General features: G+C 44.3%; 1 protein-coding gene and 1 long non-coding RNA gene across 3 annotated transcripts in view; one reads left to right on the forward strand and one right to left on the reverse strand.

The window, feature by feature from the left end:
* The window catches only part of vps39 (VPS39 subunit of HOPS complex), a 37,641-nt gene extending 14,621 nt beyond the window's left edge, over positions 1-23,020 (reverse strand). The window contains exons 1-14 of one of the 2 annotated variants that reach the window (XM_062522237.1): positions 22,286-23,020; positions 21,872-21,937; positions 21,469-21,533; positions 21,040-21,082; positions 20,840-20,934; positions 20,624-20,722; positions 20,448-20,540; positions 20,126-20,309; positions 17,883-18,003; positions 17,032-17,152; positions 16,168-16,294; positions 15,787-15,929; positions 15,516-15,656; positions 15,238-15,379 (exon numbers count right to left, since the gene is read on the reverse strand). In XM_062522237.1, coding sequence (XP_062378221.1) covers positions 15,238-15,379; positions 15,516-15,656; positions 15,787-15,929; positions 16,168-16,294; positions 17,032-17,152; positions 17,883-18,003; positions 20,126-20,309; positions 20,448-20,540; positions 20,624-20,722; positions 20,840-20,934; positions 21,040-21,082; positions 21,469-21,533; positions 21,872-21,937; positions 22,286-22,358 — 1,513 coding nt within the window. In that variant the 5' untranslated portion in view covers positions 22,359-23,020. Of the gene's footprint in view, positions 1-15,237; positions 15,380-15,515; positions 15,657-15,786; positions 15,930-16,167; positions 16,298-17,031; positions 17,153-17,882; positions 18,004-20,125; positions 20,310-20,447; positions 20,541-20,623; positions 20,723-20,839; positions 20,935-21,039; positions 21,083-21,468; positions 21,534-21,871; positions 21,938-22,285 lie in introns of both variants that reach the window. The other variant, XM_062522236.1, reaches the window with a different exon arrangement.
* On the forward strand, positions 6,690-7,288 carry LOC134067153 (uncharacterized). The gene is made up of 3 exons (XR_009936479.1): positions 6,690-6,836; positions 6,968-7,048; positions 7,136-7,288. It is a non-coding gene; the product is annotated as an uncharacterized LOC134067153 (long non-coding RNA).
* Positions 23,021-23,066: the final 46 nt, after the last annotated feature.

Here is a 23,066-nt window from a genome sequence, read left to right on the forward strand (position 1 = left end):
GTTGTGAGTATGGGCTGAACATGGGAACAAGAGGAATCTGGACGACCCCTGTGATGTAATATACAACGCGGTGCTGAGTTGGAGCTTTCTCTTGGCAGCTCCGCTAGTTGAACAGGCAGATCATCAATGGGCCTACAAGGGGGAAACCAGCAAGTGCACAAGGCAATGGAGGACACTGGAGAAAGAGAGAGAGTGAGAGAGAGAGAGAGAGAGAGAGAGAGAGAGAGAGAGAGAGAGAGCAAGAGAGAGAGAGAGACAGAGACAGAGAGAGAGAGGAAGAGGGAGAGACCGAGAGAGAGAAAGAGCAAGAGAGATAGAGATAGAGAGAAAGAGAGAGAGAGAGCGAGAGAGAGCAAGAGAGAGGGAGAGAGAGAGAACAAGAGAGATAGAGATAGAGAGAAAGAGAGAGAGAGCGAGAGAGAGCAAGAGAGAGGGAGAGGGAGAGACCGAGAGAGAGAGAGAGCAAGAGAGAGAGAGAGACAGAGAGAGAGAGGGAGAGGGAGAGACCGAGAGAGAGAGAGAGAGCAAGAGAGATAGAGATAGAGAGAAAGAGAGAGAGAGAGCGAGAGAGAGCAAGAGAGAGGGAGAGAGAGAGAGAGAGAGAACAAGAGAGAGAGAGATAGAGAGAAAGAGAGAGAGAGAGAGAGAGAGAGCGAGAGAGAGCAAGAGAGAGGGAGAGGGAGAGACCGAGAGAGAGAGAGAGAGAGAGAGAGAGAGAGAGAGAGGGAGAGGGAGAGGGAGAGGGAGAGGGAGAGGGAGAGGGAGAGGGAGAGGGAGAGAGAGAGAGAGAGAGAGAGAGAGAGAGAGAGAGAGAGAGGCTCATCCACAGCTGCCTGCACCGAGGAGCATGACATCACCCCGGCAGTTAAAGCCACTCGCTGTGGACAAGAGCAGGCCGGCGCAAGCCACAGCCGTGACCAGCAGGAACCAGACCAGCAGGAACCAGCCCAGCAGGAACCAGCCCGGCGCTCTGCTGCTTACGGACCAGCAGGAACCAGACCAGCAGGAACCAGCCCGGCGCTCGGCTGCTTACGGACCAGCAGGAACCAGACCAGCAGGAACCAGCCCGGCGCTCGGCTGCTCACGGACCAGAGGCCCACCATGCGTCAGGACCTGAAAGCAGCTAATTAGCTTTTCTAACATGGACAGCTCCGGTCCTTAATTATGATTGGCCGAAGAACTGTGTTCGATGCCGTTGTAATTGGTAACTGTTCCAAGTAAAATTGGATGGGCTTGTTTTATATCAAACTATTTCACTTTTTTTGTTGCTGGACATTTTTATGTCATTATGGGGGGTGCATATTGAGGGACTTGTTCCTTCATGTGCATGACTACCTTGTATTGATGGGTGAAATAGGCTTCACATTTGTAGCCTAACTGAATAATACTACCCATATTCACTATTCAGGATACAATATCCTTGCGATATGTTGTGTTCTATACATTCACCAGCAGGTGGCAATACCCTGTTATCCTACACACACATGACGTTTCCTTTGAGAAAGCAAAAGATCGGCAGTGTCAGAACCGGTCTATGGTCAGAACGACAGAGAATAATAGCCCTTTTATAACGTAACGTTACGTTACAGTCAATGAAGACATTCTTGTGAATGCCATGGTCTGATTTACTAAACATATTACCGTTTTAACAATCAATTAACGCTACGTCTAATTATTTCCGATAGCCCACAGTTTGATAATAACTGAAGAGATTAACAGCCTTCTTGTTACCCTAAAGCCTTCATCTATTTTAGGCCATTAGCCTAGCCTACAGTTAACCGTTTTTCAAATATCCAGTTGTTCACGTTAGAACCTAACGTTGTATAACTTACAGTCAATGGTTAGAAGAACCAGCAACATGCACCACAACTGGTCAACCATCGGAAGAAAAAAAAAAAACGTTTGATCGCCATGAGGTCAAGACAATCATGGATATGCTACATGCTTCTGCAAACAAGAAAAGAAGATGGAGGTAGCTGTAGCAACGTCCCAGGAGTTATTTCAGAACGATAGACAAGAACAAGGTAAACGTATGGATGTTAAAATATTAGCATTAGAGAAGCTGAATCGTTTAACACGCACTCTGGCAAAGAAACGGGAAATTTAGCCTTTTTAGGGCTGTATGATGTTGACCAAATGAATATGGTCTGTCGTTTGGAGTGAAAAAAGAAAATACCCTAAGCTACTTTGAAAGCTATGTTATTAGCTGACCAAGGCACTATGTCAACTTTTCCAACGTTTCATTGCAGGGAGGGGGAGAATAACATTCACGCAGGCGCTTTTGAGGCTGTGACTTGGTGTTGGTGTTGGTGTTGTGTTGTGGCTATGATTTAAGAATATGAAATTAATATATCGAGGCTTTTGTGCAATAGGCGTAGAAGACAGAAAGAACGACGACGCGTCTTTACTGTAGTGGAGTTTGCAAGACAGAAACCAGAGGGAAAATAGCGATTAGATGGATGTTTGAATTGTAACCTAATGCAATTTTGCACATTTTGAATCTGACATAATGAGGAATGAATGAATCTTTGAGGCAGAGCCATAGAATCTTATGACTAGGCTACTCTTTCAAGATTCTAGAGCACCTTTTCGCAACATAGCAACAGTAGTTATGGATGTCTCTGACGTAACAACGAGCGTCCCATTGTGATGTAATGGTGCCGCTCTATTAAATGATTGTTCTACAGCTAGAATGATTCAGTCGGCGCTGATTCAGCAAGGAGTATGGTAGGCAACATTACTGTATTTCGCAAACATGTCATGGGTCATGGGGAGGGGGGTATAATGGGGTATGTGTGTGTGGGGGGTATTGTATATGTGTGGGGGAGGGTGCTGTACCTGTGTGTGTGTGTGTGTGTGTGTGTGTGTGGGGGGGGGGGGGGTAAAATGGGGTGTGTGTTTGGGAGGAGTAATGGTGTGTGTTCTTGGGGTATTGTATATGTGTTGTTGGAAAGGGGATGGGGGTATATTTGTGTTTTGAGGGTATAAACATGGTGTGTGTGGGTGGGCGGTGTACCTGTATGTGTGTGTGTGTGTTGGGGGGGGGGGGGGGGGGGTCTATGTGTGTTTCTGGGGGGGATTGTGTGTTTGGGGGGGATTAACTTTGCGCGTAGGGGAGGGTGTTGTACCTGTGTGTCTGTGTGTGTGTGTGGGGGGGGGGGGGGTATAATGGTGTGTGTGTGCGTTTGTGTATGTGTGTGTGGGGGGGGGGTAATGGTGTGTGTTCATGGGGTATTGTACTGTATTTGCTGTGGAGGGTGGGTTTATGTGTGTTGGGGGGTATTAACATGGTGTGTGAGGGTGGGCGGTGTACCTGTATGTGTGTGTATGAAGGTGTGTGTGTGTGTGGGGGGGGGGGGGGGGTCTTGGGTATAATGGTATGTGTGTGTGTGTGTGTTGGGGAGGGGGCATTATGTGTGTTGGGGGGATTTACAGTGTGTGTGGGGGAAGGTGGAGTACCTGTGTGTGTGTGTGTGTGTGTGTGTGTGTGTGTGTTGGGGAGGGGGAGGGGGTAATGGTGTGTGTTCATGGGGTATTGTACTGTATTTGCTGTGGAGGGTGGGTTTATGTGTGTTGGGGGGTATTAACATGGTGTGTGAGGGTGGGCGGTGTACCTGTATGTGTGTGTATGAAGGTGTGTGTGTGTGTGTGGGGGGGGGGGGGGTCTTGGGTATAATGGTATGTGTGTGTGTGTGTGTGTGTTGGGGAGGGGGCATTATGTGTGTTGGGGGGATTTACAGTGTGTGTGGGGGAAGGTGGAGTACCTGTGTGTGTGTGTGTGTGTGTGTGTGTGTGTGTGTGTGTGTGTGTGTTGGGGAGGGGGAGGGGGTATTATGGTATGTGTGTGGGGTGTGTGTAATGATGTGTGTGTTGGGGGGAATATTGTATGTGTGTTTGTGGGGTTGGTTGATAGTGTGTGCGTGTGGGGGGGTTATAATGGTGTGTGTGTGTGGGGTGTGTGTGTTGGGGGGAATATTGTATGTGTGTTTGTGGGGTGGGTTGTTATTGTGTATGTGTGAGTGGGGGGGTATAATGGTGCGTATGAGTGTGTGCAGGGGTGTGTGTGTGTGGGGTTATATGTGATGTTTGTTAGTAGAGTGGGGTGTTAGTGTGTGTGTGTGTGTGTGGGGGGGTAATGGTGTGTGTTCGTGGGGTATTGTGCTGTATTTGTTGGGGAGGGTGGGTTTATGTGTGTTGGGGGGTATTAACATGGTGTGAGGATGGGTGGTGTACTTGTATGTGTGTGTATGAGGGTGTGTGTGTGTGGGGGGGGCTTGGGTATAATGGTATGGGTGGATGGTTGGGGAGGGTGGGTTTATGTGTGTTGGGGGGTATTAACATGGTGTGAGGATGGGTGGTGTACTTGTATGTGTGTGTATGAGGGTGTGTGTGTTGGGGAGGGGGCATATGTGTTTTGGGGGGATTTACAGTGTGTGGGGGAAGGTGGAGTACTTGTGTGTGTGAGTGTGTGTGGGGGGGTATTATGGCAGGTGTGTGGGGTGTGTGTAATGGTGTGTGTGTTGGGGGGAATATTGTGTTTGTGGGGTTGGTTGTTAGTCTGTATGTGTGTGTGGGGGGGTATAATGGTGCGTGTGTGAGGTGTGTGTAATGGTGTGTGTGTTGGGGGGAATATTGTATGTGTGTTTGTGGGGTGGGTGTAAGTGTGTATGTGTATGTGGGGGGGGGGTATAATGGTGCGTGAGTATGAGTGTGTGGGGTGTCTATAATGGTGTGTGTGTTGGGGGAATATTGTATGTGTGTATGTGTGGGGTGGGTTGATAGTGTGTATGTGTGTGTGGGGGGGGTTATAATGGTGGGTGAGTGTGTGTGGGAGTAATGGTGTGTTTGTTGTTGGAGGGGATATTGTATGAGTGTGTACGAGGGTGTAATGGTGTGTGGGGGGTTATATGTGATGTTTGTTAGTAGAGTGGGGTGTTAGTGTGTGTGTGGTGTGTGTTTGTGTGTGTGTGTGTGTGGGGGGGGTGGTGTGTGTTCGTGGGGTATTGTGCTGTATTTGTTGGGGAGGGTGGGTTTATGTGTGTTGGGGGGTATTAACATGGTGTGAGGATGGGCGGTGTACCTGTGTGTGTATGAGGGTGTGTGTGTGTGTGTGTGGGGGGGGGGGGGGGGCGTGTGTTTTGGGTATAATGGTATGTGTGTGTGTGTGTGTGTGTGTGTGTGTGTGTTGGGGAGGGGGTATATAATGTTGGGGGAATTTACAGTGTGTGGGGGGGAAGGTGGAGTACCTGGAGTGTGTGTGTATATGTGTGTGTGTGTGTGTGTGTGTGGGGGGGGGGGGGTATTATGGTATGTGTGTGGGATGTGTGTAATGGTGTGTGTGTTGGGGAATATTGTATGTGTGTTTGTGTTGGGGGGGGGGGGGGGGTAATGGTGTGTGCGTGTGTGTAAAAATTGATTTGTTGTTTCTTCATAGGGACACAGTTAATAATCCATGTAGACAATGTGGAGGGATTCAGCCATGGCAGAACCCTCCACCCCCACCCGGCCAGGGGCCAGTGGGACATTCACTCGGCGTAAACTGGGTGAAAAGGTAGGTTTGGGGGACTCATTTCCTTCACTGTTACACAAGAACGGGTCTTCCTCGAAAGGTCTGCAGGTTTCCCTCAGTCATGGAAAACCTGGAAAAATCCCATCCAGGCAATGGAATTCAGTAGCCTAAATTCCCTTAACGTTTTGGAAAAAGTCGGTTGCTATGGCTGTTGCCAGGTTGACTTTATGATAGTGGTAGGTAGAGTGTTGCTACAGTAGACCTGATGGTTCCTATGCTAAATAAAGTGGTTGCTAGGCTGGTTGATATGGTAGTTATGTTAGTATTGATGTTGCTAACTTGACATCATGGTAGTGGTTGCTTGGGGAAGTTGACATGGTTGCTAGGGTAATCATAAAGGTTACTTTACTAAAGTAAGTAGTTGATATGCGAGATTCTATGGTAATTATGTTGACTGCTATGGCAGTTGCTAGGTTGTCAATATGGTAGTGGCTGCTAAGGTGTTGCTAGGGTAATTCAGATGGTTGCTATGGTGTTAGAGTAGATATGGTGGTTCCTGTGCTAAATAAAGTGGTTGTTAGCCTGGTTGCTATTGTAATTATGTTAGTTGCTATGGATGTAGCTAGCTTGACATGTAGGATGTAGCTAGCTTTGGTATCACCTCCGTTGAGGTTCCAAGCAAGCTGAGGCGATACCAAAAGGTGACATTAATGACGTTACAGTTGTTTTCTTCAGTGTTGCTAAGGCAATCGGCTAGCTTATGGGGGGATTTTGTTGCAGTGGAAAGCGAACACCCAGTACCAAAATCGAGTAGAGTAGATCTGACACCATGGAAAAGCCCCATTACATATGCAAAATCTTAGAAGAGCAACCCAGGGTTAAGTGCCTTGTTCAAGAGCATAACAGTGGCAGTTGGGAATTGAACAGACACATTTTTGACTGCTGCTTGCTAGCCCAGCTCCTTATGCTACCAGTCATTGTGGCATAAGTAGTTATGTACTTATATGTGGTGAAAAGTAATGGAAATGTCATTCAAGGTCACTGAAAGGTCATGGAAAGATTTCGCAATTTTGTCATTGAAGATGGGGTCCCTGTATGAATGGTGTGTCTGATAATCTGTTATCGGTTAACATGAATTTATATAAATATTTACTTTATTCCACAGCTTTATCTGCCATCGGCGGATTTCGATCTCCGAGACCCCAACTGCCATTCAATGAAGCCGTCATATCATAGTTTACATGATCCCCACCTTAACGAGCATCTACACCGCAGGCATATCCACAGTAATCTCAAGGAAAGAAACTTGATTACTAGTGATGATATGGTATGGTCTTCAATTGATTTCCTTAATTTTATTTTATTGTGAAGTCTTACATTGAGTAGTGGTGCATATTACCTTTATTGCCATATTACCGGAATATGTTTAATCTGTTTTGCCTACTCGTATACCTGTAGGTAGTATGTTCTCGCAAGGAATACTTCATGTACCAGGATTATGTTGATGGTGTCAAGAATGACTTTGAAAACAAACAACAGGTACCCATCAATTCATTGTTTGGTTTTTCACATAATGTATCTTTAATTTCAGTTACATCAGACACTTAATTATTATTTCCTTTATAGAGAGAAAGGCAGAAAAGGTTTCTTGAGCTTGAAGAGCAGGGTCTGATTCCAGACAGCGTGACTGCTGAAGATATCAGAACCTTTTTGCTAACAAATGAGCTCCCAAAGCATGAGGAAACACAGCAACAGTGTGGACCAGAGTAAGGAAAATATATTACAAATGAAACTGTTAAGTGATTACTATTTATTTATGTGAATTCTGAATTACTGAAATTCAATGAACATGTTAATTCAAAGGCAAACTAAAAAATCCACAAAGAGGACAATCAAAGAGAAGGATGGACCCCTGAATGGGGGGAAACTTCCGAGTATAACGGTAGGAACAGCTTCAAATTTCTTGAAGAAATATGTCAGCATGTTTTGCGGTTATTTTATTGTATTTTCTAACAGCCTAATTATATAAAAATCTAATTTGTTCTAACTTATACAACTTCGATGTATTTATTTTATTTTTTTCCACAAATAACAGACACAGCAGACATCTGCACAAGATAGAACACGGCTACACCTCATTGAAAAAGAAACAAAACATGAGTTGAACCGTAACCGATACATGAGAGACATCAAGGAGAAAAGGAGCCAAAGGGTGAGATAGTTAGAAATTATGTTCAGTGGTTCCCAACCCCGGGTCCGCGAACAACACTAGGGGCCGCCAGGGATTGCAGGGAGTCCACACAATGCTGCCTCGGCTGAGGTTGTGATGTTACCAAAATTATATTTGTACACATTGAATGTATAAAATCCCAATAACACACCCAATTGGATAAGGTTGAGAAACACTGAGATGGCTCGACACTGTAATGTGTTGTTCCAGCCATGTCCTACAATCCCTAATATTTCCTCTTTTTACAGGAGAAGAGTATTTTTGAACGGAGGGCTGCAGTGCAGCAGGCAGAAGTGGACGAATTGACGAAATCCCTGGAGGATTTTAAAAAGATGAGGGTATACACTAAGGTTCAAACAAAACTTCTCGATCAAGTTTTGGGTAACTCAACCTCAGGTAAGTGCCTTTAAATATCTGCATTGGAGGCCAATGAAATCAAGAGGATGCTGCGAAAAACTCAAGCACCTCACTGAACAACCCCTTAGCAAAAACAACAGCAAGGAACGCAGTGAACTGGCCTTGTAGGCTTCACCAAAAAAGGCAGTGTGGTGTTGTTTAGATATTACAACCTGCAGAACACACTGATTTGGCCCTTAAGGCTCTTTATGTGGTTTCCATTGCCAGACTTTGACAGGACAGCCTTCTCAATGGTCCTGACATTCAGACCAGAGGAACGTCTGGCTTTAGGGAATCCCTGTCACTGTGTTGCTGCCACCACTTTTGAACCATAATGTACCATGACCAGAACTACCTATCGAAGAGCTTCTCGAGCCTCTTGAAAGGCTTGAGAAAAATATTGGCCATCCAGATTTGCTCTTGCCCACAGTGATGTCACTTACAGGAAATTGCACTAACAGATCAATACTCGGGTCCGGCAAAACATGTAAATACTGACTGGACAGATCAAATATTAGTGTACGATATTAGATAGAAACAACCACACAAGCCCCAGCCCAGGTGACATTTTAATATGCAGTCGGGCCAGAAAATACTTGAATGGTGCACTGAAGTAGAAGCATAGAAGTAGCCACTACTGACAAAGATGGCACATAAATCAAACTGTATCCCATTTATATCTTAACATTTCTTTCTAATGCTCACATTTCATTCTAAAGTGCATATTTCATTATATTTAGGCTTTAATCTCATTTATTGCCCTGTAATGAAATAATAGTTGTGTTTGTTAACTGAAAACACATCGCTACCCAAAGGATTGCCACTGAATTGTGAATGATTTCATATTTTTTGTAGTAAAATCATCACAGAACACAACTGTGCCGATGCAGTCCACCCTCAGACACCTTGCTCCTTTACCAGCTATTGAATATGACACAACTAACCAGGTAGAGTAAACGGACACTTGTCTTATGCATAATACCACATGTAGTGCTGTGCGATATGGAGAAAGTTATTTCCCGATATAGGCAATTCTATATCCCGATAACGATATATATCTCGATATAGTATTTCTACTTAAAATTATAAATTTTAAGTAGAAATACAGATTTTTTTATACAGATATGACTGTAAATTTGTTATTTGTTAAACATTTTTTTAACAGTTGTGGTTTTGTGTACAGTCGGTGTAATTGAGCACGTTAGGCTTCTTCAGAAGAACGCAGTCATTCTTAAAAGTATTTTTAATTTCAGGGTATTGCAATACTGTAGTATCGGTGCACCGTGCAGCACTAGTCTTCATGCCAACTTCAAAAAAAGTGTACTGTGTTTACTATTAGCTGCGTTCATTTGCCTGGCCACCCATCCCGAGTTAGAGAATGAAGTTTACGTTGCCCGCTGCGAGAAGCCGCAACGCACCTGCAGTTTATCTGAGCAGGCACAGACGTTAAAATTACGATATAAACGATAGAGGACTGTATCGTACAATAGACATTTTTCTGTCGCGCAACGATATATACCGTAGTATCGCACAGCACTAACCACATGTTCTATCCTTTTACTGACCTTCAAATGAATGATGGTAGTTAATACCTTTATTCTGGTTTCTGTATAGCAGACATCTTCATCAGACACCAAAATGCGGTCCCCGTTGGTTGGCACACCATATCCAAAATTGCCTCGTCTTGGCAAAGTGAAGCTGCCGACCAACCAACTTGACCCTGAGGCCAACAAGAAGGCTAGAGTTACTCGGGCTCTGCTGGACCACTTAAGCAGTGATTCTTTTCAGATGCAAATTGCAGAGTGCATCCAGAATGAGAGTATGCTGACGAGCTGTGAACTCAGTCCTCGTAGGACAATGAGAATGCTGAGAGGCAAGTTGGCTACTGACATATTGCTGTGCCTTTTTCGCACAGTCAGGCCTTCCAAACTCTTTGTCGAGTCCTGTGAACACCAAAACCAGACTGACACCTCACCTGCAAAACAGTTTCACCCTTATGTGACTGAAGTAATTAACAACGTACTTCGTGAGATCAGAGTCAAAGTTCTTGAGAGACTCCGTTTTGCCTCTTTTGGAGATTCTCAACAGTTATCTCCTCAAGCCTTTCAGAGAGCACTGAATGGATTGACCATTGTTCTACAGAATCTTGAGACAGATTTAATGGAAACCATCGATCTTGTTGAAGCTATAGCTACAGACATATATGAGCAAGCTCCAAGAACCGAGGCTCCTGTTGAGGAATCAGAAACTGGAACAATTACCGATCAAGTTGAAGCTATTTCAGGTGATCTTATCAGAATCGCACATGAAGGCATTGCTTGCAATCCATCAGGTAACAAGACAAGAACCTCAAACTCGCAAAGACAAAGCGGCAATTTTGATTCTGAATCATACTGTTCAGAGGAAGACTCCATGCCTTATGTCACATCACAGGAGTCAACTTCAGATGTATCTTTGAGTTTTGCTACGTCCCCAGCTATTCACAGTCAGGTTGAGCTTGATACTGAGGCTACTAATGCTCCCATTGTGAAGAAAGAGGACACTGCATGGGAAACACTGGACCAAAGGCAGCCATTTGAGGTTGCAAACAAAACCAAAGACATTATGGCAAAGATTTCCTATCATATTTATCCACCGACTATGGCAGATGCTAGTAGTGCTGGTTCTTCCTCCTCCTCTTGCAGTGAGGCAGTTTTCCAGTCTGAAGAATGTGGGTCAGTCTCCTTACAGGAATCTGAAGTCTCTTCACTAGAGAGATCTTCGAATGAGGTTGAGACGCTGGCAAGTGCTAGTGGTGCTCTCTCTAGTTCTCCATCCCCCGCAAGCAGCCTGGAAGTCTGCAAGACTGAAGAATCTCAGTCAGTCATCATACAGGACGCTAAAATCTCTAAACTAAAGATGTCTGCAGAAGAGGTTGAGATGCTGGCAGGTGCTAGACCTGCGCTCTCTGGCGCTTCTTCTTCCTCCAGTGGTTCAGAAGTTTTCAAGACTGAAGAATCACATTCAGTCATCTTTCAGGAAGCTGAAGTCTCTTCGGAGATGTCTATAGAAGTGGCGGAGACGCTGGCAGGTTTTAGTCCTGCGCGCTCTGGTTCTTCATCCCAGGAAGCTGAAGTCTCTTCACTAGAGAGGTCTTCACACGAGGTTGAGACGCTGGCAGGTGCTGGTGGTGCTCCCTCTGGTTCCTCACCCCCCACAAGCAGCCTGGAAGTCTTCAAGACTGAAGAATCGCGATCGGCCATCTTACAGGAAGCTAACGTCTCTGCACTAGAGATCTCCTCAGATGAGGTTGAGACACTGGCAGGCGCCAGTAGTGCTCTCTCTGGTTCTGCAACCCCTGCAAGCAGCCTGGAAGTCATCAAGACTGAAGAACCGCAATCAGTCATCGTTCAGGAAGCTGGAGTCTCTTCACTAGAGATGTCTATAGAAGTGGCGGAGACGCTGGCAGGTGCTAGTCCTGCGCTCTCTGGTGCTTCATCCCAGGAAGCTGGAGTCTCTGCACTAGAGATCTCCTCAGATGAGGTTGAGACACTGGCAGGCGCCAGTAGTGCTCTCTCTGGTTCTGCAACCCCTGCAAGCAGCCTGGAAGTCATCAAGACTGAAGAACCGCAATCAGTCATCGTTCAGGAAGCTGGAGTCTCTTCACTAGAGATGTCTATAGAAGTGGCGGAGACGCTGGCAGGTGCTAGTCCTGCGCTCTCTGGTGCTTCATCCCAGGAAGCTGGAGTCTCTGCACTAGAGATCTCCTCAGATGAGGTTGAGACGCTGGCAGGTGCTAGTGGTGCTCCCTCTGTTGCATCAGCCTCTCCCAGCAGTTATCAGTGTTCTCAATTACAGATGATTCAACTGAATGTGCCCAGTTATGCTCTCGATTCATCTGGCTCAGATCCCAACCGAGTGTATGATGCCCAATTATGGACCAAAACCCAATCTTTGCCCTGCTTTTATTCAGCCATTGCAAACGAAGTCACTCAGTATTTTACTACAACATCATTTAAGGACAGGATCACTCAAGCAGTCAAGAACGAACTCAAACGTACTTTTTCTGTAAAAGAGTGGTCATCAACAGCACAACCAAAGCTTGGGCCTGAGGAGAGGAGAGCAATAAGGACCATGCTTAAAACAATGTCAAAAGAACTTAATGATTTAATGTCAAGAGAACACATCCTCTCCCTTTTGTCAGTCGAGACAGCTGCTTGCGGCTCACCTGAGCATGATGTTCTTGATCAACTCAATGCAGCTGGATCACAACTAATAGAGGCTGTGTTTAGTGAAGTTCAGGAAACCCTTGCCACTAAAATACATCAAGAATCTTCTAAGAGGGGAGTGTCTCCATTGGCCAGTCAGACAGCAATGAAAGCTGTAAGCAGGTCATTGGAGGATATTAAAAGGACTTTGATTGGGGATGAAACGTGCGTGGCCTCTACCAGCAGAATACAGCGGTCTGTCAGTTCTGAGGATACAACTGTTGTTCCTGAAATGTCAAATGTGAACAACAGGTTACCAGAGGCAAAAACTCCATCAACAGTTTCTCTCGGTTCTCAGAATTCTGCCTCCCATGCAGCGACTGTTGGTAAGACACCAGATGCTCCCACTAAGAGCCTGTCACTTCCCAATCTTTATCCAGTTATTGTCAATGAAGTTCTTCAACATTGCTCTACCACATCATTCAAAGATCATGTTCGTCAAATATTGAAAAAAGAATATAAACGTTCACGATCTATGAATGACATAACATCAGCACTTCAACAGAAACAGGAACCAAAGGAGAGGCATTTTACAAGGGACATGTTGAGATGTGTATCTGCAGAGCTCAATGCTTCGATTTCCAGACAAAATGTCTCCACGTCCCCTGAGACTCCAAGGCCCTCCTCCTCAGCACCAGAAGATGACATACACCAACGTCTTCATGCAGTTGCATCAGAACTTGTCAATAGAGTTTTTGGCCAAGTCAAAGACCAGCTGACTGCTGCAATCAAACAGGAATCTCCGAAGAGGGGCTCATCTCCTGTAGCTGGTCAGACAGCAGTGAATGCTGCATGCAGAACATTAAGTGTAATTGAAATGACACTCATGGATAGGGCGAGATGCCCATCCACCTCACCTTCACTTCAAAAGAGCAAGGATCTTGAAAGTGAGACACCATCTGATGACCTGATTGAGGATGTGATTAGCATGTTCTTCTTGGACACAGTAGGAGGAGGAGGCAAGTGGTTAAAAGAAGTAATCAAGCAGTCCGTAAGCATGTCACCCACAGGAAGCAGAAAGAGTCCAGATGATACCAATGTTTCACTCACTCCAGGATCTTTCACTAACCTGCTGCCCAGAATTACAGATGAAATTCTGGAACATCTGTCCACTGCACACTTCAAAGAGTGCATTAGTCAGTCTGTGAAGAATGTGATTGGGCAGTGTGAGTCTGGAGTCAGCATCAAAGAAATAATGGAGGTCTTAGTTAAGAGTGTCTACCACAAAATGGCTTTACTGGTAAATAGGAGCACTGTAGACTCTCAGATTACGGGCTATGATACTCCAAAACCTGAAATGAATGAGCTTCCGGTCCTAGAAGTTGAAGATCCACTGTGTGCTCATGAGTTGGCCAATACTGTCAAACAGATCACCGTAGCAGCTCTTAACCACTTGACTACCCAGCTAAACGATAAAATTAAACAGAAATCCAATAGTCTGGAGGAAAGTGAGTTAGTTATCAATGCACTGAGTGATACTTTGGGAACTATGGTTGCATGCATCAGCAACATCCAGTTTTTCAGTGAAGGGTTTCATACTTCAAAGACAAATAACATTCCCACTCAGAAATTGATAGGACAGTGGATACCATTAAATAGAATAGACTTCATTTCTATATGTCTGGCTACATCTGTGTTAGATGGTGTGTATCATGATGACGATGCAACTACCTCTAATTCAAAAACATTACAGAGTGACCTTGAAGCAGACAGTCATTCATCAGGATCTATGATTGCTCCTTCAAAACCAGCAAGCCCTGCTTATAAAAGGTCATTTCGAGCAAGGAAGTGGTCATCATGCTCAGCCTTTCAAAAGTCTGCAGACACTGATCCAGACATTACAGTTCACAGCAAAAGCCTTGAAGATTGCTCCAGGAATGACATGGAGAGTGAAAATGAGGACCTGCTTGAAAGCTTATCAAGTGGGCCTGTGCCCATGTCTTCCAGTGTTTCTAGTCTCGGAGAAAATAGATGTAATGTCTATTCGCCCGTTCTACAGAAGGCAATGGCTTCGAAATCGGTCATGAATTTCATGGAGGAACTGCAAATAGACTACACAATGCAGCCTAAACCTCCATGCAAAAGTGATCAGTCTCTCCAAAAACTACCCGTTGGAACCACAAAAAGGTTGGGCAAGAGGAGAGTGAAATTACACACAATCTTCCGTAACCCCGAGTTCTCAGATGAGGAGTCCAGCAACACATCACTCTCAGCTCCTGAGGACCTCCACACATCGTCCTCTGAAGACGACCGTTGACCTCCAACAAAGAAAAAGTAACACAGAAAGTACTATGAACTATTTTAACTACTTAAAGCCTTGAAAACTATTTTAAAGTCTTCAGAGTCTTAAAGCCTTAAAAATCATTCCATTTATCCCAAGCAATAATAATTAAAAAAAAGCCTCAATGCATTCAAATCCACTTTCTCCTGTCCCATGATTTCATTAGATGTTTTGCATGTGCCTACACTAGAAAATAACTCAGTGTATTTATGGTCACAATACACATTGTATGGCCTTTAACAAGATCTCTGGGCCTTTTTGTAGCTCAATGAGCTGTGTAGGGTTGAGAAACCAGAACCATGTTTTGTTTTGATTGGATTTGATTTCCATCTTTGCGGTGTGTAATTAACATGTGGTACTCATATTGTTGCCTTATTCCAGAATTTTTTAATCCAATATTGAAGCTGGACAATTGCACAATAGTAAACATCTGTGTTCAACAATTACATCTTAACTACAAGGAACAAATGACACAATATCATGAGGCCTTAAGCCAAGGCACCATGAGGTGTTTTTAACAGTCCCACCATCGATGAAGAACAACTGTGCACAAGGAGGAAAGTAAAAGCAGTACCTTTCTGGTGCAAGCCCTTCTTCTCATAGAGGATAATGAGTTCGCTGTATTTGTGGGCCTTCTTTAACACATACTCGCTCTCCTCAATGTGGCAGTGGTTGTTCTCCAGCCGCAGGAGAGGAGACACTAAAGCCACATTGGTCTACGGGGGGGGGGGGGGGGGGGGGGGGGTAAAAAGAGTGCAAAGTATATAATAATGTAAGACAACACATCTATTCCTTTTTAAAGGTTAGCCATGCATTCACACTAAGGAGTAGGAGTATAGAAACATTGTTTACATGGAGGTAGCATTTGAGGAGTGTGGTGTCGATGATCTGCAGCAGTTTCTTGCGGCTCTTGATGGTCGGCGTGCCTTCCATAAGGGGCGAGGTCGTAGAGGGGTCAGAGTCATTCAGCTGCTTGACCAAGTGACTGCGTTTCTGCAAGGGAAAGCACCAGTTTTCAAAAAAAAAAAATGTGAGCAAGTTCTGATGATAATATGCTTTCATGACGTTACAAGACACAGAGAGTGAATGGGATTCCCACATAATTTCAAACAAACAAACACACCTGTGTAAGATAATCGATCAGAGCTAGGTGGGCCTTCTCCAGTTCGGCTCCCGACAGCGTGGGCAGAGGGTTGGGGTAGTGCAGCTGCTTGCGGTAGTCGGCTGGTAGCAGGTCTGGATACAGCCCAATCACGTGTGTGGGATCTGGGGAAACAACCAAGGTGTTCCTCACAACTCTTCTGAGTCTCTCCGGGACAACTGACTGCTACTACCTGTGTCAATACGTTTTCATGCCACGCTCACTAGCCCACATGTTCCCAGTTTGGCGAACACTTGGGAACACAACAGGGTGCTCTTTACAACTCTTCTGATTCTCAGAGACAACTGACTGAACTGTGAATACCTGGCTCTATACGTTTTCATACCACGCTCACAAACCCACCTGTTCCCAGTTTGGCGAACACCTGCATGGAGTCATCGAAGCGCTTCTGGCAGAAGAGGTTGAAGGCGTACAGGTTCTGGATGTGGTGGATCTGCTGTCTCTTATCGCCGTCCGAGTCGTCCTTCATCTTCTGGGGGCGTAGTGAGAGCGGGACAGGGAGAGAGGTGTAAGGGGTCATATGACAAGGGAGATTTGATTATTAAACTGAGGTATTACAACAGTGTAACAGTGTAAAATCATTCCGAACAGTCAACTCAGACCACAGTCAAACCCCAAGACCTCCAAAGCCTGCCTATTCCGCTATCTATTAGTTTTACACACTTATAGACGGGCTACATAGCTAAAGTGGTCCATTCATGGAGCATATTATGCTGCAACAATTAGCTCCCACTGTAATCAATGGAACTGGCTACACCAGATGTGATAGCAATGCATACTGTACATTCTGGAAAAACTGGTCCAGTCTTCTAAAACTGTTTTTAAGCTCTGTGAACAGAGCACACTAGATGAGCAACAGCTTGCATGTGGTTCTGTCCATGTTCATCTCAAACAGCAGACAATAACATTAAAGAGCACTTCCAAAATAGTACTTAGTCAACACTTTTGTTCCCTGAGTATCATATTATTCATGGTGGAGTCACTGGCATAATATAACAGTGTGGTGTGGCATTTCAGCTACAAACAGGGTAAAAGAACCAGAGCGGTGGGATTTGAATGGGAGATCTCTCTCTCTCTCTCTCTCTCTCTCTTTCTCTCTCTCTCTCTCTCTCTCTGCAGTGCACATTTGCATTCTGAGCTAGTTGTTCCCGCGCACTGCTGTGCGGGAGCCCGTGGGGGGTTTAGTGTGGGGCTGCGGCTGCTCACCGCCAGCTGAAGAGCCAGCTCAAACTGCTTGTCCTGCAGGAGCTGCCGGATCTGGCAGGCGATGGAGACGGGCACCAGGCGCCACACAAAATGGTTGCTGGCCACGTACACAACGTTAGGCCTGTGACAGGGAGAGAATAAGGGGTATGAGGGGGAGACAGAGACTTCAGTTTGGCTTGTCCACAGGGGAGAAAGTTTAACAGTTACATAAAAGGCATCAGAAAGCAAGCCAGCTAATGAATAAATCTAAGACAGCGAGACACCTGAGGCTTCCTGCTGGTATCCAATTCCCCTCAGCAGCTGGTGTTCCAGTGATTACATTTAGTCATTCAATAGGTACCGCTCGCCTCGCATGGCAATGCAATTACAAACACATCTGCCCAAAAGATGGCCAAAGATACTGATGTTCCTCGAGCATAAGGTATGGTACAAAGCAAGCCATACATTCATTAACAAATAGGCTAGTTACAGGCTACTATTCTACACTTGAGATTAGAACTCCCTCAATTCAGCCCCAGACATTTTGTTCATGTTTTGCGATGGTTTTAAGATACTGCTCTAAGTGTGAATTGCCTCAGTTAACACCCATTTCATCATCAAAGGTTTTAAAAATAGATGTGCCATCTTAAAAATAGATGTACGGCTTCATGCTTGCTAAAGCTATGCTGGTGCATCATAACGACACCTCCTCAAAATGCCAGTGGTGACTTTGGTAGGCTAGTCAGTGGTCAGTGGCAGTCATGATCGATTCCATTAAGAAACAAAACTCCCGACTGTTCTGTTCACTCCTGTATTCCATATATATACATGAATGCTGAAGTGTGTGAGGGGGGGCAAAAGGCGTCTCTCACCCTGCGGAGGTGATGAACCGCGGTCTCTGCAGCTCAACACTCTGCACCAGCAGTCGCGGCTCAAACGTGCGGATCTCCACGTAGCGCGGAAGCACGGCGATGATGTACGGCGGCTGGTGCTCTGAGCAATAAAGAGAGGGGGAGAAGGGTTGGTATGTTGGAAAGATGAAAGACAGAAAACAGTACAACAACAACAAAAAACTTGAACGGTACATGCAGAGCTAAATACAACCCCCCCCCCCCCCAAAAAAAAAAAACACTGCTCGAAGATATTGCCACAAAAATAGCACAAGGCATGATAATGATACAATAGCTTTTTTACAAAAAAGGGATATTTGTATTCGCGAGGAAAGGATGTGGCGAAATTAAATCAGCCTTCTCTGCAACAAAGCTAAAGTTCGGGGACATCCGAGTCTCCTGGGCTGATAAGCGGCAGGAAATGTGGCTGCTGGAGACAGAAGGCCGGAGCCCTGGGGTAGAACCTTCATCCAGCCGCCATCTGAGCGTGCGTGGTGACTCAGAGGAAATGACTATCAGTTACTTTTGAGGACAGATCTACTTCTGTAAAACAAAACAACTCACTAAAAACCATACTGATCTAGAACTTACAAATGGGGAAGCAAGCTTAGATTGCGTTTTGCATCTTGAACAATGAGAGAGATTTTTTTTTTAATCTTGCTGTAAAAGTGATATAAAACAGAAAAGGGGTAACTAAAAAGAGGATGATGGCTTGTTGCTTTAGTAATCATCAGTTCTTTAGAAGCAAGCACACACACACACACACACACACTTTTACACATCTGAATTGTCATTTGTATTCAAGGCAACCCATCCAGCATGGTCCCTGTTCAGATTGCAGATTTATCTGGAAAGGGAAGCTGGCTAAAGAAAGATCGGAGCGATAGAGAGGGAGGTCGCTCAAAGGTTCACTGGACTGGATGAGCAGAACGAAGGACTGAACAAGCAGTTACTGTCTGGACAGGCGTCCCACTGGGTATCTTTGGGGCACTGCAAGCTTTTCCCACACTCAGGGAACAGAGGTCATTATAGGATCATGCGCCCTCTGTTGAGCAACTGGGGAACTGCTGCAATAGCACTGCTGAAATAATGTGATAACTACATCAACGCATTTAAAAATACCTGTGGTCTCAAACACATTTCCACAAATCGATTAAATGCTCCAACAGCTCCATACAAGAAGCATAATGTAACGTTCATATTTTTCTAAAAAAAAGTTTTTAGTGGTGTTTATGTGTGATCAGTGCCCATCTGTGTAAATATACATCTGTCAAAAACATCTTGGCTTGGTCAGGTTGTTTTGGTTAACAGTCAATATTTGCCAGCAACATGTTGTTTATTTACGGATTTGCAGCTACAGTAAGCTCCCCATGCAGGTTTCAGTTACAGCGACGGTTTCAATTACACATTGCATAACAAAGAGACGGATCCAAAAACAGAAGTGTGTAATCAACTGTATAATTTGGTCGTCGATACTCCAAAAATGGCTGCACTTAAGAATCACGGAACAGGAGTATTTGCTAGCATTTCAAATATACATTATGCTCAACCTGGTAGTGTTCTATCACTGTTAACCCCCCCAAAAAATCATTATTAACTCATTTTTTATCCTATATGATCCTAAATACAGGGTTCCCACTCTCAGCGAAATGTAAATGTTCATGACTTTTCCCTGACAAACAAAAGTTTTATAATTTCCATGACTTATAATGAATAATGTGACTTATATAATTATATAATGACTATATAATGAAGAGTGATGAATGGGAAATGAATAAATGGGCATTAAGTAAACTATGTTGGGCTAATCACAACTACTCAAGCAAGCAGTAAAGCTAATAGCCAGATATACACCAACTCTGAGTGGAAACATTTGTATTAATGTATTCTGGCAAGTCCATTTTAAACTGCTACAAGAAAATGCCCTGATATCCCACGACTTTGTCCACAAAATGATAAAATTCCATGACTTTCCAGAAATTCTACGACCCATTTTGTTGTTCTAAAAACCTCTCTAATCTTCGTCTCATGTAGGGAAATGTGAGCTGAGGACAAGTGGAAAGGAGGCTGAGCCATAGCTGTAAATGGAGAAAACTTGCCTGACAGAAGAATACCACAGTCTGACTAAATGACTGACTGCTTAAATATAGGACATTTAGCATGATATATTGTAGAGGATGTCAAAGCGCTGAAGTTAACAACAGATATAAACATTAGGACAGTACCCATGGCAACAGGAATGTCTGTCCAGTTGAGGGCACACTTCTGGGTGCAAACTCCTTCCTCATTCAGTACAACTGTGAGATCATCCTGTCCCACCGCCACTTTCCCATCAGCCAGTGGGGCAACCAAGGGTTCTAGCTGTTTCCCAGTAGGAAAGAGCTCCTTGATAGTTCCACGGCCATCCATCTGGAAGACAAACACAGAGGATTTCAAGGAAGTTTTGCACAACAGATCACACCCAGGCTTTTAAACCTCATTAAAGGATGAGCCATTTGGTTTAGAGTGTCTGCCACTGAATATTTTGAGTATTGAGAGAACACTCACTCTGATCAGGTAGTAGTCCCGCTTGAATCCGACACAGATTGAATTTTCACACCATGCCATGGACTTGGGGATGTCAGGGGCCGCAAAATCACCCTAAAACAGCAATGTTTAATAACTGACAGGAAGACACACAACCACTACTCATGAACACCGCCCGCAATGTCAACGACTTTTACCTGCAGCTCATGGAACTCTCTGTCTTTCCAGAAATACAGCTGGAGTTTCTTTTTCACAGCCACACACATCCTTAACTTGGCCTCTCCAGATGAGGATTGCTACAGACACAAACAGGACACAAACATGTCAACAAAGGGACAGGAGAGTGCGATACAAATATGATAGCAAGAAGACATAGGGACTAGCCAACATCTGAGACGATGACTACTACAGACCTGAAGATCACAAGCAAAGAGAGTGGCCCCTTTGGCCTTGGACACAACAGTGATCTGCTGGAACGTCAGGAGGTCATGAACATGGATGTTATTCTCTGCAAGGAAAACAACACCCCCGGACAAGAACATCAATCCATACCACTGATCAGAATCCAAAGGTATTGCATATCACATCAACTGTCCACATAAAGTAGTCTTACCAAGAAGGCTGACCAGAATTTTGTACTGTGACACCACATACAGCTGTGGGGGAAGAGAAAGCACTTGATCAGCATACGCAGTGTTGCACAGGTGCAGTGCAGCAGGTCAACACTTGTTAGACATGTGTAACTTTAATTACGATGAATAATACGTTCTTTCTTGCCTCATCGGTGAATAAAAGCAATGCAGTCAGTGACTAATCATCATTGCTCCTTGCTTCTACATTCTGGGGTCATTTTAGATTTAGATATTTAGATACATTTTGTTTGCACAGTAAAAAGCTCTCAGCCCTACTGACTAAAATAGCATCAGTTTAGTGAGTTATAAGAAATGTTTTATTATGACAATACAATGTGCATGTGTATTACTGTAAAGAAGTCCTGCAATATAAGAAATGACTGTCAGAAACGTGGCAGTAAAGGATGTACCTGCTGAATCTTTTTTGAAAAGTTCTTGTTGGACTTTTCTAGGGTCACCTCAAACCTATTGGTACCTACGCAAAACGGAGAAAGACAAAATCTGAAACATGGCCTGACAAAAAAAGAACTATAATACTATTTCTATGATATCTGGTAGTTGTGCATGTATAATATTTCTAGAATATTCTGCAAAACATACATTATTCCTTGCTCTGTATAGTGTTCAAGTACAGTATTAAAGTACTTCTAGAGTAGGCCTATAGCCAAAAACACTATAATATCTATAATATCCCTATAAGATCACTGTAATATTTTGTCACAAAATTCAACAAGAATCCTATAGTTCCTTTTCATAAAGGTTAATACGTGGTCCAACACATCTGAGACCTTATGGTACCATCACTCATTTTACCTGCATCTTTCCTGATCCTGTACAAAAGAAGATGGCCTGGTTTTGTTCCGACAAGAAGCCAGTCCTCTGTGAATAAGATATCCACCACATCATAAGGTCAAAGACAAATGTCACGTTCATACAAAAAGAGATAACGTTAGTGCCGCATTGTTCGTGCTGACATCATCTTAGACAGGACAAAAAGGGTGTAACATTCTGTGATACCGAATACATGCTATGTTGAGAGAGGTTCAAGTTCATACAGAATCAAAACACGTAGAACACTTTATGCATGTAATCATCGGTCACGTATGGCCACTGGACCAACATCCCGTTTGCTAACAGGGAACTTGACGACTGAGTGTTTTAACACTTTCTTCTAACCTACGAAAAAAGCCTCCAAGTAGCTGCTACTACATCGGTAGAGGAACTTACCCCAGGCCGCCAGGCAATCAATCTGGAGAGGCAATTTCTCCAAGATAGGGACGGGCTCATAGGCATCATGCATGGTGAAGCAGTCTCGGACGTTGCCTCCGATGAAGCTGGCTTACTAGCTATGATTTCTATGGTTATTTAGACACGTAATTTTGTCGACTAAAGACGCAGTGCAAATGAACAGCGTCTTACTTATGTTATCTGGCTAACCTTTGCAAAGACAACACAAGGTAACGTTAACTGAAGGAACTATGGACTGTCAACTAACCAAGCAAGCCATCTTGTCAAACTAGCACCACTAGCTAACGTCTTTGACTTAACAAAGTGTCCAAGGTATTAAAGTCACCCATTTCATTTGCATCATGTTACTCTATTACACCAAACTACCAACACTAAAATCGTGTCAATTCATAAAATGTCCTCAATAAGAATATTTTGTTATATATAGCCAACAGCTTTTGTGGTTAACGTTAGCTGTTTTGCTAGTTAGCTAGGATAGGCACCCGACCAAAGTGTCAGGAAGCTACAGTTAGCCAGCCTGCTATATAAAAACATCCACAATCTTAGCGATTTAACAACGCCTTTCTCATCCCATTCTCCCAAACAATATTCCGTCCTGGATCATGATCATGTACTCCGTCAACTGGGTGAATAAAGTTATTGAGGGTGTTGGCTAATTCCTCATATGCACGCCATATCCACACAAACGCAGCAAGTCTTCAAGCAAGTGAAGTGATGCACTAATGCTGTTGTGACAGGCACGTGATCCCCGCCCATGGAC

This window comes from Sardina pilchardus, chromosome 20 (genome assembly GCF_963854185.1).
Source record: "Sardina pilchardus chromosome 20, fSarPil1.1, whole genome shotgun sequence".
NCBI classification, from domain to species: Eukaryota; Metazoa; Chordata; class Actinopteri; order Clupeiformes; family Clupeidae; genus Sardina; species Sardina pilchardus.